Source organism: Procambarus clarkii, chromosome 15 (genome assembly GCF_040958095.1).
Source record: "Procambarus clarkii isolate CNS0578487 chromosome 15, FALCON_Pclarkii_2.0, whole genome shotgun sequence".
Classification (NCBI taxonomy): Eukaryota; Metazoa; Arthropoda; class Malacostraca; order Decapoda; family Cambaridae; genus Procambarus; species Procambarus clarkii.
Genome location: NC_091164.1, coordinates 4427960 through 4445015, shown reverse-complemented (window position 1 = coordinate 4445015; position 17056 = coordinate 4427960). Strand labels below are relative to the sequence as shown.

Here is a 17056-nt window from a genome sequence, read left to right as displayed (position 1 = left end):
TGAAGCTCTATCGACTGGGCTTTGAGTAGCTAACTCATTTTGTCATCGAACTTGCTACATTTATGATTAATTTTTATACAACATAACATTCTTTAAATTTAAAGATGAGATATGTAGGATTTATGCCCCAAAAGACTTTAAGAGGCAAATAAACTCACTTATGTTTCGTAGTGGTTGACTTAATTCTGCCGGGCGGTCTACCCTCAGGACCAATGCTGGTATCCATAGATATGTCCTCGAGGTCCTCCATTTCCGGAGAGGACATATCTTCTGATTCTGGAGTGAATCCATCCACCCAGCCCCCTTCTGAAAATGATAAAGTACCATAAACCCTTTGTCTAATTTTATTCTGCATTTAGAGATAATGGTAAAATAATATACAAAAGCAAGCTATTTTATATTTAAAATATTTAATGCTCAAATATTTTGTCATCATATATGCTTTTCTGTTGTCTACTCAAACTATAAAAAGTATGATAACATTTTTCAGCAAGGTCTTCACATGAAATTTTACTAATACTTCTAGCACGACACTTTTATAATGTATGTACCCATTATCAATGTACTCTCACCAGAAATTTTTAAATGTATGTAAAATTAGCTTCTGTCTGGATAAAGTAATATAGGTACATTGACAATCTGTAGAAAATGAGCGCTCTGCATAAGAAATTTATATTGCCTTAAATATTAGTATTCAATGCAGATTATGCAAATTACCTAAAGTTTAATTCTACTTTCTGAGCTATCTCACTAGTGTACCAAGGCATAATCTTACTGACCTCTGGTTACGATCCTACTGAGTCAGAGGCTAGTTAATATTTTGCACAGTTCCAGTAGGGAATTTCTCAAGGTGTTCCCCCCCCCCCCCACTATGTGTCCCTGGTGCCAGGGAGACACTAAAGAGTACTCAATCCAGCCCAGAATATGGAGAGAAGGGCATTACATAAACTCGGATGCCTTTCCAAGTCTAACTTGGCCTTAAAGAGACAGCTAAACTGATGATGGCAAAACAGAACCTTCTTGCCCAACCACTTCAAATTCTATCCTGATTGACTTGGCTGCAGGTTGTCTGTTGATAATATAGAATTTATTCCTGTCATGAGATTCCCTTGTCCATTTCTGTCCTTTGTGTGGACAAGGTTAGGGTAGGGTTAGCCAAGAGCTGTTTTTGTTACCAGGTCTTTTCCTGTGCACTTTACTGTGGGTTGGACTTACAAGTCCTTATGACAGCATTGACTAATGCATTTGCTTTTATTTCCTAATTTTATAGGCAATGAAAATATTTCTTGGCACTGGTCTCACTCTGCTCAATGAAGCTTGACAGATAATGTTTTTTAACCCTTTTTTTCTTCTGCCTCCAACATTCTTGCTTTGGCTTTAAGATCTTTCTCCCTCTGGTGTGTATAGTATGGTGGCAGCCTTGGTCAAATATCTGCCCTGCAATTAAACTTATGCAGCTGTGGCCAAACCTTGGGTCAGAGCTCTTCCATATCACCAGTAAAAGTCTCTGTACTCAGTTAATACTGTATGGTAATATCACAGAATCCCTTGTGATCCTTTTGACCTATGATGCTTCAGGCCTGGAACATTTTAGCTCTGCTTTATTCCTGTCTGCAAATGTTGTATTGGCTTTTTTCCAGCTCACTAAGTATATGACTTGCCTCTCCCTCCTCTTGTTGAGGGCCCTAATAAATGGTAGTCTCTCATGCTGGCAATTGCCGTTCAGTTCCTCCTCTTTTCACAGAGGTTGGGAAGAAGGGTTCCTTCCTCCTCAGGAAAAAACAAGTACTCCCTGTGTGTGTGTGTGTGTCCCATCTTCCAGCACTAGAATGGGGTTGAATTCCATTCCTTGGCCCAACTTCCCTTTGGTAACCATCACTGGTAATGTGTAATACATCTTCTTTCCAGCTTCGAGTGCATTTTGCCATGCACCTTCTTGGTGCATGGTCATGTACTCTACTGGTTCTCTCAGTTTTGCCTTCCTGCTGCTGCTGATTAATTGCAAAATCTCTTGTTCATGGTACTGTATATGATTGGGCCCCATGCTTTTAAAATGAACAGAATCTTTTTGAGTTTGGGAACAGATCTGGTTCCTGGCTGCATTGCAAGGCCCCAATTCTTCTTGGTTAGAAAATATGGTACTTTAAATATTTGTTTACAATGGAGGAATTGAGGAAGTTACAGCTAATCTGAAGTTCTCAGGTGCTCAAGTGGTAGAAAGTCTTCTCCATATTCAATATCTTGTGTGAAAGGGAGGTACTCACTAAATGTAGTGACCTCCTTTGCCCAATACAGTACCGGTAGGTCATGAAAGTCTTAAATCAATATGCAGATAATCTCCAGACATTACACAAGCAGTACAATTTTATAAACAAAATAATCATTCTCAAAGAACCATAGGATATTGCTACTGGTATATCTACTACAGTACATTAGCCTGGCATTATTTGCGAGACATGCAATTATAAACTTGCGAGACAAGGGGTACTTTACCTTTTTTCTTTTTAAAACAATGAATTAATCAAGAGCCTAACCATGCTCTCAGCCCTCTGGCGGATGAATATAAAGAATAAAACATCCCGCAAGGTTAAAAGATAAACATTTTTCAGAATCGCAGAATTTTTGGGGAAAAAAAAAAAGAAGGGACATGTGACTAAGAAATTGTTACGGATAAGATTGATGAGGGCCTCATCAACACAAATAAAGCAATGCATCAATATATTGCTCATTATTCTTAGATTTGTTTCTGTATATTTAATATTTTGATTGATTTTGATTTTGATTCTACTGGCAATATAATTAGCATTTTTAGAACATAAAACTTAAAAACTTGCACGCAAAAAAAAATTCATACATACATATATAATGAATTGTATATATATATATATAAATATACTTGCAGTATATTTAATATATATATATATTAATGTTTATTTATCTGACCAACTATTCACCCATCCAATCTCTCTCTCTCTTGTTGTCAAAAAATAATATATGTGGGCAAAAATCATTAAATGTGTGATATATATATATATATGCAAGAAACCACAAAGAAACTTAAAAATTGGCCAAGCACTTTAATGTTCAACACATCAGAGGAAGACACTACAGCATCAAAAGTGTTGAACATAAAACAAAGTGCTCAGACAACAATTCTGTTTGTTTGTTTGTGCTTTCCTGCACATGTCCATATAAATATCCATAACAAAGAGCACAGCTTAAGAAAGCAGCCATGAAAAATGCAGGCACAAGAATTATTGGGTAATTACTGGAAGGTATCACATTAAACCGTTACATGTTTTGCAGACTCAACTCATATTAAAATACAAGCAAAATAAGGGAACTAAACAACAAGCACATGTGCAATTAAACTCTTTTTAAATACAGGGGAAAAAAGAAGTGCATTAAAAATAAATTGTATCATATGGCAATGACTTGAAAATAAAAGTTTCATTTTAAAAATCCAAAAATACATCCAGTAAGTACGTAACCCCCAATGCTTGCTCTTGCCAACACCTACGAGGTTTTTTTGCTACATTATCACTATTGAGATTTCTTTTGGCATACTTTGAGCACAGGCAAAAAGATATCTACTGAAAAGCCATTTCTCACTAGATAAAGCTATCAAAAAAATATATACTGTATATATAAATTGATTAGTTTCTTTTCTTTTTTTTTTTTTTTGCAAAGCGTATGGGTTTAAGCTAGTGTAGGTGTGAGCTGGGCAAGATAACCAGGGTTGCCTGCATTGCTCATACTTGTGGCCGTCTCCCGATCAGCCTGTTCAATTGTGTCCGTCAGCTGACCTTTGTCTGTGTGTACGACTGGTGTGTCGGGACCAACTTGTGCCTCCTGAAAAGTACAACCATTATAGTGACCTGCGCAGGCAAACATATTTCATTCTACAATTTGCGGGTTTGACGCACAGCTTCATCTGTGTTTACTATTACTGTAGATGAAAAAAATGTTTACTATGGGGTATGTGATAAACATCACAAATGTTAATTTAAGTACTGCAATGATATAACTAAATTAAATTTGAATACTAAATACAGTATAATACCTATACAGCACAAACTTGAAGAAATATAAATCATTAAAACCAGCAAACTCTCTTTCTTCAATATACTTGAAAAGATACTGAATTTTGTAATTACATTAGAATAAATAATTACCATTTTTTTTAACAAAGGTCTCTTCAATTCAAGAAAAAACAGTCCTACAACTATCACAAAATGCTGTGTGATAACAATAATTAACATATTTATGACAATTCCTTTCATATACAATTGGCACTCTCCAAACTAATATGAATAAGGTATTTTACTCCGAGATTCTCATATGACAAAGCTATTCACAGTTACATGAATATTATACAAGCTATTCATCACCACCCATGATGAGGTCATGTTCTCATCATGCTCAACCCTAGAGCCTAATATAAATCCAATGTGATCACAAATGAATTGAATGCAACAACGATTTATTTACCTGCAATTCATTTCTGAGGGATGTGATTTGTACGGTGCCATTCGCCGACCCGCTCATGTCCACCGGAGAAGTTATAGATTTATTAGGATCTAGCGAGCTGAAGCCAAAGGAAACCGGCCCCGATGACCTGAAAGGAATACTGCCGGTCACGGACAAGAGGGCTTCATTAGAAGGATTGCTACAGCATGCCACAGTGATACCCCAGGGTGCAATGCAAGCCCCAAACACACAAATCCCAACTGCTTGCAAAAATACAACACCCATGCATTTTGGTTTACATCTACATTACCAGTATGCAATAAAACACATCAAAGTGTAATTGTACCCAAGTGAAAAGCTCATATAAAAGGAGCAAAATAAGAAGTCACTACAACTGGCAATAGAAGGATGCAACTGTACAACACAGTTTACAGTCACCCTAAATGCAGATTGTGTGCACTTGGAGGGCTTTGGAGGGCTTCCATAAGAAACTACACAGCCATTAAAAATACAGTATAGTGAATACAGTGTATATATACTCCTGTATACATACAAAATAAACACACCCACACACACACCTCTTATTCTGAAAATATACTGTCAATTAATGAACTAATTAGATTAATAGTAAACATTCCCTCCTTGGCTTAAACTCAGCCTAAATTTAAGCAATTTAAGCATGAGGGTAGCTGCAAAATGATCGAATAGTCAACATGCCTATATACCCCAACCATTTACCAATATTTAAGCAGATAATTGGTCATAAATTAAACCAGAAACCGTATAACAATATTGCACTTAAATTAGACAGAATGTTAAAAAAAACTTCATAACTGGTTAAATTTGTATTTGGGAATTTAACTGCAAACTGTTAAAACTCATGCAACTGTTCACTACAAGCTATCACCTCGTATCTTTATCCATCCCTAACTCTCATGCTTCCACGCAGCCCTATTTAAAATTACTCTTTCCCTTGTGCTCTTGTGGAACCTTCCGTCTACGTATTCCTCTACTCTCCCTTCTCGCGATGCTGGCCATCTACCCATCACCCTAAACCCTAATACTTTGCTTATATTTACAGTAATCTCATAGTGAGAGGGGAAATATTTCCATGGAGGGGAAGTGGTAAGCAGAGTCTTACAAGACCCAGCTCTTGGGCCCCAGCTGTATGTGATTTAAATGCAATAATTGACCTGTTGGATGAAGCAAGATGCAGCTTTTTAATGTTTGTAGATAATGGGAAAACTGCTGAAATGTGTAAGGACTGAAGAAGAGTGTGAATTCTACAGAACAACCATAGAAACTTATAGGTTTAGACAGATGTATAACTAGTAGAATTCAGTGCTATTACGTGCAAGGTAATGAAGTTTGCATGTGGAGAAAGGAGGCCAGAAGGACAGTACAAAAAATTGAGGATGCAGTTGCAGAAAAAAATAGAAAGAGAGCCTTGGAGTGATCATCATAAAAGCATTAACACCAGAGGAAATGAAAATCATTTTGAGGCAACGGAGTAACTTGAACCCACATTCTGGTGAACCCCAGACACCTGCCCTAACCAGAGGAAATTTGTGAAATTAACCTACCCTATTAATAACCCAAGGAAATACACATACACATTAACATCTGCAGCATATGGAAAATTAATGAAAATAAGTACAGCATTTAGAAATCTAGGCAAGATAGGATCATTTATGACAATATAGAATATGGAAAGCCAATGAAAAAGGGTAGAGACTGAAGATGAATGTAGGTTATTGTAGGAAGACCTAAACAGGCAGACACAAATATTAACACTTTCATTGCTTGTTTTGTTACCTGCACAGGCATCAAGTGCAAGAAAGATTCTCAAATGTCTCATTCTGCTTGGGAATAGAACCACGACAATTCAGATACCGTGCAAGCAAAATGTTGAAGGTAATGCTGTAGTCGACATCAAATGTAGGAAGTAATGGCTCCTGAGTTTAAACCAAAAGTTCAAAGTAATGCTTAAGTTTAGATAAATAATTTGAAAGTAAGTATGTGTCCAAATTTACCATAACTAAATTAAACATTATTATTATAAAGAATTATAATGAAGAAATTAAACTGATCCACTGAGCTGAATAATAATATAAAAAATTATGAACAATCTTTTTGATATTGTCAAATGAAGTAAACTTAATCAGCACAATTATATGCACATACTGAATAACAAATTTGAAACAAAAGGACACCTAATGACAATTTCATTATATATTAACTTGTTGCCATTTTGTAATTATAGGTATAAAAAAATCATGTAAATTTATATTTGTTGGCAAGAGGGCAGGCAAGTACAGCTTAAAAACTGTAGCAGCTTTATATAATTTATACATTAACTCATCTCCAAAGACTGTTATTGTTTTCATGTCATAGTACATACATGAATTACCATTGTCAGGGACAGGAAGCCTGAACATATATCATCACAGTCACTTAGCTCCCAGACACCTATTTACTGCTGCGTGAACAGAAGCATCAGATGAAAAGAAACATGACCAAACATTTCTGCTCCGCCTGAGTAATGACCTCAGGATCCTCAGTTGTTGAGTCAAGACTGAAGACCACTGTACTACAGGATCCCTTGTGTCTTGCAACGCACTTAAATACGTACAGTAATAATTGGCATTTATTACGCACGCGCTTTCTCACATTCATAAAATATAATGGCTACTAACGACTACACATCTCTAACCATGTCCATGGAGGACAGAATAAAATGTATATATGCTGGTTAGCATTGTAAATGTGTGGCCACGTCTGTGGTAGAAAATAATAATAATAATAATAATAAAATCTCTCTGACAAGCAGGAGTTGAAACCAAGAAAGCATGCAGGTAGTACTAAACCACTAGGTATTAATTTATGCCAACTACAGCATTGCCTACATTGTGATTTTTATTGCTAAACAATACTTTCATTGTAATTAATACAAAACAGCCTGTCTGCCATTGCTTAAAAGAAAATTGAAACCTAGAAATATTGAAATAAAATAATAATAATCATAGATACTATCAACTACTTATATAAAAAATTAATGCAAAAAAATATAATTGTTTTATAATAATAATAATAGTACAGCTTGTATTTATACAGTAATAATAATAATAATAGAATAGGTTCCTTATTTGACTTTTGACAGAAAAAAATTCTTAAACTGTACTGTATTTTTCTTTTTCTGATTGTTAACTGCTGATAAAAGATAGTTTTGCCACACAAGCAGCCACTAACTGAGGATTTTGATATAACACAGTTAAAAGTTGCTTATTCCATCATGCTTAACCAGCAGAAAGGCAGAAAAATAATATTAAGTCAGCCTCGAAAGGTATCTCCACAGATGTCTCTTGAAGGATAAGCAATCTGTGCAAAATTAATTAGGATAACTTGGGGCAAAGCACACATCGGCACGGAAAATCTGGTGGACCCACTAATAGCACCTGAAGCTTAACTCTGGTACTACCAAGCTTAAGCCCAAGGCACTGGGGCTCTGAGATTCATCTGTCACCTACAAGAAGCCAAGGCCAGAATCTGGCTATAAGGTGAGGGAGCTTAGGGAACAGAGATCGACCTAAAACTGAGAAAACTCACCAGAAAGCAAAATAATATTAAAATAAGCTACTGCCTGTAAGAAAGTAGAAACCATGAAGTAAAAAAGGCAAATGATTATAGGGAAATACCCTGTGACATGCCCAACTGCCACTAGATGGCAGCTCAGATCCCCGAAGAGTCCCAGCCATCTGCCCATGGAAGGTGACAGTGTCAAATTCCCTCTAACCCAATTAGAATGAAGGAAACAGGGTTGGAAACTGGAGACACTGAGAGCCCCCAGAAAAGGGAATTTCATTACATTTAATGCTTGATGGCTGGGATGGGCCCTTCAATAGCATCCCTACCTTTCTCCCAACAATGTCTTTGTAAAGACGGCAGGCTTTTCTGGAAAGGAAATATGATTAGAAGCAGAAAATGAGTAGTGGACTTTCGAGTGGAAGAACTGAGTACCCTGGGCAGAAAAACATCAGTGATGCACCAAATGCCAAAGCACAACATAAGGGCAGTGAAGTCGAGGTACGTCCAATAAGTAACAAGAGGTCAACACCCTGTTGGAGTTCCAGAAGCTAAAGATCAATTGCCTTATTTACATTTCAGTGCCAACTTTCCTTCTGGCAGTCACTTGGTTTGTTGTGCCTATGCTTTCTGATGAGTTTTTCCTCACTTTTGGGTCAACCTTTGACCCTGAAGCTCCCTTCACATTCATAGAGTGAGAGCAAAATCCAGAACCTGGCTTTTGGTAGGTGACAGATTGGTCTCGAAGGCCTGGACTGTTGAGCTATGGCTTGAAGATACTCGGGGAACTATTGAGGAGTCCTCTCAGAAAATCAAGCCTAGGGTGTATATGAAAAGCACCTTTTGAACAGTACACTTGTTTGCTTCCTAAGGCAAGATCATATTAACCCCACCCATTAGGATCTGAGGCAGTCAGTGCAGGTCGACAGTTTGAACTAGCCGAGTCATACTGGTGCCAGAGAGAAACTGGAGAATAACCAATCCAGTAAATAATGCAGCCAGAAAGTGTATGAGTTCTGAGTGCAGCTTGGCATCACAAACACTGCCAAGCACAACCCTAGCTAACTACTGAATAGTAACCAACTAGGGCATGGTCCTCAATCCCCACCAGGTGGCAGCACCAGAACCACAACCAAGTTCCTCATATTCTATCTTAACTAGTCCCTGCAGCAGGTTGAATGGATAGATGGAGACCAGAACTATTCAATAAAATGTCTTGTGTGCAAAAAACATGTCTTCTGTGAGTATCTGAACTTTGTGATTATAATGATTGGATGATTAAAATGATTGGATGAAGTTACAGTATCCTCTGTGTGTCTAACTGATTTGTATTTTGTACAAATGTACTCTTAAGCTATATTCTAAGCAGGGCTGAGTATCCTCCCATGTCTCCCTAACATCAGTATAAATCAGTGGGGAGAGTTTGGAAAGTTCCCTGCAGTATTACTGCTGAATGTTGACCATAATGACTGCATGGAATCCTAACTAAGAATCAACAGGATCCTCACTTGGGAAGCAAATGAGTGGAAATAACTCAGAAATTCCTTGACATTATAAACAAAATCAAATCAAGTTGAAAGAAGTAGAATGTTTAAAATCCCTGAAACAAGAACAAAAAATAAATTTCACAGTACTGTATTATGATTTCAAATTTAATGCCTTCCCAAAAAAATAAAAAAAGGCAAATGCAGTATAATTAACAAAAATTAGATCTCTAAAGAATTCTTAGATAATAATGGAAGAAAACATTTTCCACATACTGTACTATATAGTACTGTAGATGGGAAAATGATGATTAAGATGAATAAGTTTAAAAAAAAAAAAAGGTGTTAACATTTACATCAATGGCCAGGCTCTTTTGTTTTATCCATTCATTCCATGTAATAAAATTCTTACCTCAAATTAATCCATTGTTTTTAGCAAAAGGAATAATTGCAATAGAGCCAGTCAAAACAGCAGGAGTCAAATGTTGGATTACATGAAAGTCAAATACTAAAATCTCTAACTATAATTATAGGACTTGTATGCTGCTCCCAGTTATTCCACCAAATTTCCTAAATGCTAAAAAAAATATAGTGAATGTCTCAAGTTAGAGATTGAATAACTGAGTCCATGACACAAGACAAGAGACCACAAAAATAAAACAGTGTGTGTGTGTATGTGTGTTTAAACAAAGTTAAGAGGGATACTTTCTGCTCACTCAAGCCTCACAATCGAACCCGAGCCCTTAGGACTACAACTCCTGAGCGCTATCAACTCAGCCGGAAGGCCATTGTGTGTGTGAGTGTGTGTAATTACCTAAGTGTAGTTACAGGATGAGAGCTACGCTCATGGTGTCCCGCATTCCCAGCACTCTTTGTCATATAAAACTTTGAAACTACTGATGGACTTGGCCTCCACCACCTTCTCACCTAACTTGTTCCGTCTACAACTCTGTTTGCAAAAGTGAATTTTCTTATATTTCTTCGGCATCTGTGTTTAGTTAGTTTAAATCGATGACCTCTTGCTCTTGAAGTTTCAGGTCTCAGGAAATCTTCCCTATCAATTTTATCAATTCCTGTTACTATTTTGTATGTAGTGATCATATCACCTCTTTTTCTTCTGTCTTCTAGTTTTGGCATATTTAGTGGCTCTAACCTCTCCTCGTAGCTCTTGCCTTTCAGTTCTGAGAGCCACTTAGTAGCATGTCTTTGCACCTTTTCCAGTTTGTTGATGTGCTTCTTAAGATATGGGCACCACACAACCGCTGCATATTCTAGCTTTGGCCTAACAAAAGTCGTAAACAATTTCTTTAGTATTTCGCCATCCATGTATTTAAAAGCAATTCTGAAGTTAGAAAGCATAGCATAGGGTCCTCCCACAACGTTCTTTATGTGGTCTTCAGGTGATAGTTTTCTACATAGTACCACCCTTAGATCTCTTTCTTTATCAGAATTCTTTAAAGATTTCTCACATAATTTATAGGTTGTGTAGGGTCTATGTTCTCCTATTCCACATTCCATAACATGGCATTTATTAACATTAAATTCCCTTTGCCAAGTAGTGCTCCATATACTTATTTTATCCAGGTCTTCTTGAAGGGCATGACAATCATATAAGTTTCTTATTCTTCCTATTATCTTAGCATCATCAGCAAACGTGTTCATATAATTCTGTATTCCATCTGGTAGATCATTTATGTAGATGATGAACATCATCAGTGCGAGATCACCCGCGTGCGAGTGTGCATGTGTGTGAGTATGAGTGTGCTGAGTATGTGCGCGCGTGTGTGTGTGTATGCACGTATGTCCTGCTAGTTTTTTTAAGGAGCTGGATTCTAAGCTAATTGAAACAACTAAGAGACCCTAGAGCCACTAGTTTTCTCTTCCAGTGCCTTAGGGTGGCAATATTGAGAGGGAAACGCACACTGCATCCATGGTTCGTGCCCGCCATCTGAGGAGCTGTAAGAATTCAACAACCTGGGACAACTAGCCTTGTACCTTGCATGTAACCAATGTTGTAACCCATTTTGTGTAATGAAGTTTTAAATAAAATAAAATGACAAAATACACAATATATATATAGGGGGTGGTAAGAGAAGACAATATGTGAGTATATGTGGATGCCCCACAAGGCTCCCCAGGGATGCTACATGTTGTCTTCTTTGAGGTCGAGGGTCCCTACAAACACAACCAGAGGTGGTACAGTACTCGATGTATATGTATGTGTATATGTATTTATTAATTAGTATATACAGTACTGTACAGTACGTTTTCCCCCGATCCTCTATAAAAAAGAATACACACACGATAGCACTGGAATAATAAGGTAAAAGAAGCAGTTTTCCCAGTAATGTGTGATGAAGCACTGTGCACAAGGTCAAGAAATACTGTACTGTATACAAAAGGTAGACACACAGAAAAATATAAATAAAGTTCTATGTGAAAAAACCAGTGTAAAATACCCCGAGCTTCAAGCAACCACATCTGCCACCCCATGTACAGTATTGTGAAGCAACATTCACCACTTAAATCATGCATAACATCTTACCATAAGTTTTCTTTAAAAATATCCTTAACCATGGCCTCTGCTGCAATAAATGATCTCAAAATGAATAGCATAGACATAGACAATAAATAACTAAACAGAGAGAGGCACACACTCTCCTCTTACAGACAAGTTGAAATGTCACACAAAATAGTGTGGTGATAAAGCTGATAATAGCTACTCAAACTTTTGTATTAAGTCCATAATGATCTGCTGAGGAAGATCCCATCAAATCTTAAAACTGTCGCTACCTTTGCCAATATTTTCTTTATATTTTTATTACCGTTAACAGTTTACCACTAATATACATGATTCAGTTATGTGCTCCCACAAACCATTGAGTCACTGCATATATGTCACTCATAGTGTGGACTTTGTATCCTGAGGAAACCTGTACCACCACCTGATTTATGTTGACAAACACTCTCAACTAGTTCAGTCACGCTGTATCCAGCTTAGCTCGACACATTGTGTTTCAGTTCCTAAGCCCATTATGGGACTGTAACCCTTCTACACTGCCCACAGAATGATTATTGGATGCATAATTAACTATAACAAAACAATTTTATACATATAAAAATTATGATACACAATTGCACAAGCTAAATTTGAAATATTACTTAACTTTGCATTACTTTATTCTAAATTCATAACTTAAAATTGTTTGAAAATAAATTCAAACCTAAATTTAACATACTGTAATTTAGATGATGAATGGTTCTAAATAAATATTTTCACTTGAATCAAGAATTTAGTTTAATTTTCTTAGAAAAGAAAAGTTGTGAGTCAAAGAAAGAGACTCCTTGACGCACACTGTGTCATGTACGTTTATGTCGGATAGCAGCCACCAGTTCAAAAGAACAGGCACATCAAAATGACACAAGTCAAAAGTTTAAATATCTGAATGTCGTATGCAGTGCTTTGTAAATATAATATACAGTAAAGTACCTGTATACATGCAATATACAGTACTGTATACAAGTAACATACAGTATTGTATACATGTAATATACAGTACTGTATATATGTATGCGGGTGAACAATATTGTAGAGTATATATGTGCAAACTTGGTGTTAGCTTGACACACAAGCACTAAAATGACACGCGAAAACTTAAAAAAATTTATGACATTTAAAATAAAATACAATAAAGACATGTGAAATTATTCATTTGCAGACAAAATTAAAATGTAGCTTACTGCAACCCATCCCCATATTTCATCTACACAATACACACACTGGATAATTAAGATATGCATACAAGTATCAAGTTATTAACCATAATATCGTATAAAGTACATTACACTGTACAATAATCAGCACGACAAATGATGTAACTCTGCACGAGTATGAACATTTGTTAAACAAGAGTTTACATACACTTTTGAATCTTTTGAAAGAAACACGTGCTATGCCTGATATTATCCACGGGAAAATAAATGCAAATTTAGTGCATAGCTAGACCTAAGGAGGGTAGCGCTTGGTCGTTAACTGCCAAGTATACAAACTGTGTTATGTGCAATACTGGTACATGGTATGTACCAGTATTGTAATACAAGCCATGGTACTGTATATAGGCCTCCAATTTGATACATAAACTTAATGATACAGATATTTCACAGTACGTTTGATTTTAATATGAGGATGGGTTGGATACTGACATAGCTCATGCATATGAAAGTCAGCCGACAGCCTTCAGGCTTAGCACACCATAACTGAACGAGATGGTGCAAAACTCTAATCAACTATAAATAAATTAAAATCTAATTTTAAATGAAAAATTCCGTAACGATAAATGCTTCGATTTCTCTCTCTCTCACACACACACACACAAAAAAAGAATTCACAGCCCTAATCAATAACACTACTTTCACTTAAATTTTATCCATATATACTGTATATATATATTCACTACTATGCATGCACGTCTATGTTATATCCCGAGGTTACTAACCTGTTGAGATTGCCTAAAGTAAACCCAGAGATCCTGCCTCTGGAGGTTCCCAGCTGGTCAAGTCGGTCAGTGCCCATGAGTATTTTGGTGCGCTCCATGTAGTCCATGTGAGTCTTGAATAGCTCAGTGTAGCGATCGTGGAGTTTTGTATATTCCTTTTTCATTTCTTCCGACTTATCTTCCATCCGATTCGCTACAGGTTCAAAATAAATAACTGTATGAATCAAATTCTAAAAATATTATTTCTCTTTTGTTAATGTTCTCTTTTCTAATGTTAATTACAGAAAATTTAACTTGCATGGTTTTCTGAAAAAACTTCATTTAGTATGCCATACTAAAAAAAAAAATTAATTCATTTACTGTTATACAGTAGTTTACATCATGAAATAAATGCATTGCACATATCAAAAAGAAAAGGAGGAAAATGATATAGCGAAGGGGAGCCTTACCATGGTCGGTAGCATTTCTGTTTTTGAGCTCAAACATGCGCACAATGGACTCGAGTGTCTCCACGCGGGACTGGCACTGCTTCTTCTCCTCTTCCATGCCATCCTCCAGCTCCAGTAGTTTCTGAAAAAAAGTACACAAGTTCACTACATGAACTATACGAACACTTAAAAAGAGCTATGTGGGAAGCAACAGACTTTGGTTACCAATCATAATAATGACAGTGAAGACTGTCTGCATTAACCATTTGACTGCTACACCATTTTATCAGCCCTATCCCTACGGAGGGTCGCAAGGCAGCCAAAACACTTGCTCTTTCTAGCTATGCCACTAAAAAAATATTATGATAACGTATTATATATTTTATTAATTTAAAAAAAAAAGGAAATATTGACCAAGTTCTTTAAAAAGAGGGCATTGTGTTTAAGACATAATTTGTATTATAATTGTATAAATACAACCAATCATAGTACGTGCTCACACCCAGAAATACTGTACCTGTGATTTTTTCTTTCAATAAATTAATAGACCTGTGGGGAGTTTTGTCAAGTTGCCAAATCCGTGAACAAGTTCAAATGATCATACAGGTATTATGTTATTATATGATGTATGTACTGTCTGGTTAGTGCAATACTGTATATTATTACCTGTTGTAACTATAATTACATTTATAGGCTATATACTCTGCTAATCAAATCTTCATAGCTATTAACAATATAGGTATGAGTAATAACTCTCAAGCCATGGTAATGAAATATACAGTACAGTACCTCAAGGTAACCTCAAGGTACAAGGTAACCTCAAGGTACTGTGAACCACCTAACTTTCCTGGGCAGCAAACCTCACTTCATCCTCTCCTTTTCCCCCCCCTTCTCTTACCGTCCCTCCCAAACCCCCTGCTCTCACTCACTCCTACATTCTCCCCTCTCTCATTCCTCCACCCACCATATTCCACTCCCCTTCTTTCTCTCCCCTCTTTCCATTCATTGTTCTGTACTCCTATCCCTTCCCTTCTTCCCTCTTTTTTTGTTGTTTACTCTCTAAGAAGATGAGTGGTGATTCCCTAAACTACTTATCGTGGTGTTCAAAAGCGAACTTGATTAACACCTCCCAAAGGATACATGATCAACTGGGGTGTGATTCATATGTCTGGCTGCAAGAAGCTGCTTCTTAAAGCCTAGTTGACCAGCCCACCAACCAGGAGGCCTGGTTAGTTCTGACCGGGTCGAGGGACCCTCAGAACTAACGCAAGGTCAACTGAAAGGAAATCAATCCTCTCACTACCCTAATGAGAAGACTGCTGGGTCACGCTTGGGACTGCTGGGTCACGCTTGGGACTGCTGGGTCACGCTTGGGACTGCTGGGTCACGCTTGGGACTGCTGGGTCATGCTTGGGACTGCTGGGGTCACGCTTGGGGACTGCCGGATCACCCTTGGGGCTGCTGGGTATGCTCTCTCATCCGCTGGAACACCCTCCAACCTGCTAGTTTAAACCTCCGACCTGCAGAGTCTTCCCCACTGACCTGATGGGTCTCCCCTCCAACCTGCTGTATAGTTGCACTACTCATTTGTTTAGCAGAACAAACATCCTTACATAACATACAGTATATGTTCAACAAAGGGCATGGTCAAATTGGTTCAAGAAAGCTCATTTTGTCAAAACTGTATACTATACAATAGGTTAGAATCTACAGAACAACATTAGATTAGTTTAGGCTAGAGTTGGGATGGGTTGGGTTAGGATTGGGTAAGGGTTGGGTAAGGGTTGGGTTAGGACTAGACTAGACTAGACTAGACTAGACTAGACTCGACTGAACTGGACTGGGGTTGTAGATAAGAGGAATCCCTTCCAATAGGTGGTGCCCTTTCCCATCCCAACCCCCATACACCCACACCTCTCATGTACACAAACCTCATTTCCTTTGCCTCTGTTATGCAAGCAGCGATAGATAAGCACTCTAGGATTGACTAATATATGTTTTGTAAGTGTGCTCAGCGTGAAGGTTCCTTCAACCCTCTCCTCCCACACCCGCTCCCCCCCCCCAAGCTCCTTCCACACACGCGCGCGCCCCCCTTCTTCCCCCCCCCTTCTCCCACACACACGCGCGCCCCCGCTCCTCCCACACATCCGCCCCCCCCCCCCCCGCTCCTACACAAACTCCTCCCACACACCCCCCCCCCCCCCCCCGCTACTCCCACACACACGCCCCCCGCTCCTCCCACACACACACACGCCCCCCACTCCTCCCACACACACACACACACATACGCCCCACTCCTCCCACACACACACACACGCCCCACTCCTCCCACACACACACACACGCCCCACTCTTCCCACACACACACATCCTAAGTGCACCACCAACACCAATCACCACCAACATCGTCTCCACTGCCACCACCTAACAAGGAGTGCCAAGACCCACACACAACCCGCAAATGACCTCCAAAATCATTCCTAACCAACGACATGCATCAAGTATTGCAATAATTCAATTGAGCGGCATTCACCTCACCAGGCAGCAAACACACACACACACACACACACACACACACACACACACACACACACAC

General features: G+C 38.0%; 1 protein-coding gene across 33 annotated transcripts in view; it reads right to left on the bottom strand.

The window, feature by feature from the left end:
* syd (JNK-interacting protein syd) overlaps positions 1-17056 on the bottom strand; it is a 122779-nt gene that overhangs the window by 65696 nt on the left and 40027 nt on the right. For 30 of the 33 annotated variants that reach the window (XR_011228535.1, XR_011228541.1, XR_011228537.1 and 27 more), the window contains 5 exons: positions 14482-14602; positions 14033-14225; positions 4492-4630; positions 3759-3852; positions 159-306 (listed from right to left, as the gene is read on the bottom strand). Coding sequence is in view for 3 of the 33 variants with exons in the window: in XM_069324906.1 (XP_069181007.1) it covers positions 159-306; positions 3759-3852; positions 4492-4630; positions 14033-14225; positions 14482-14602 (695 nt within the window). In the remaining 30 variants the exon portion in view is untranslated. The remainder of the gene's footprint in view (positions 1-158; positions 307-3758; positions 3853-4491; positions 4631-14032; positions 14226-14481; positions 14603-17056) is intronic. The other 3 variants (XR_011228543.1, XR_006772995.2, XR_011228538.1) reach the window with 2 other exon arrangements.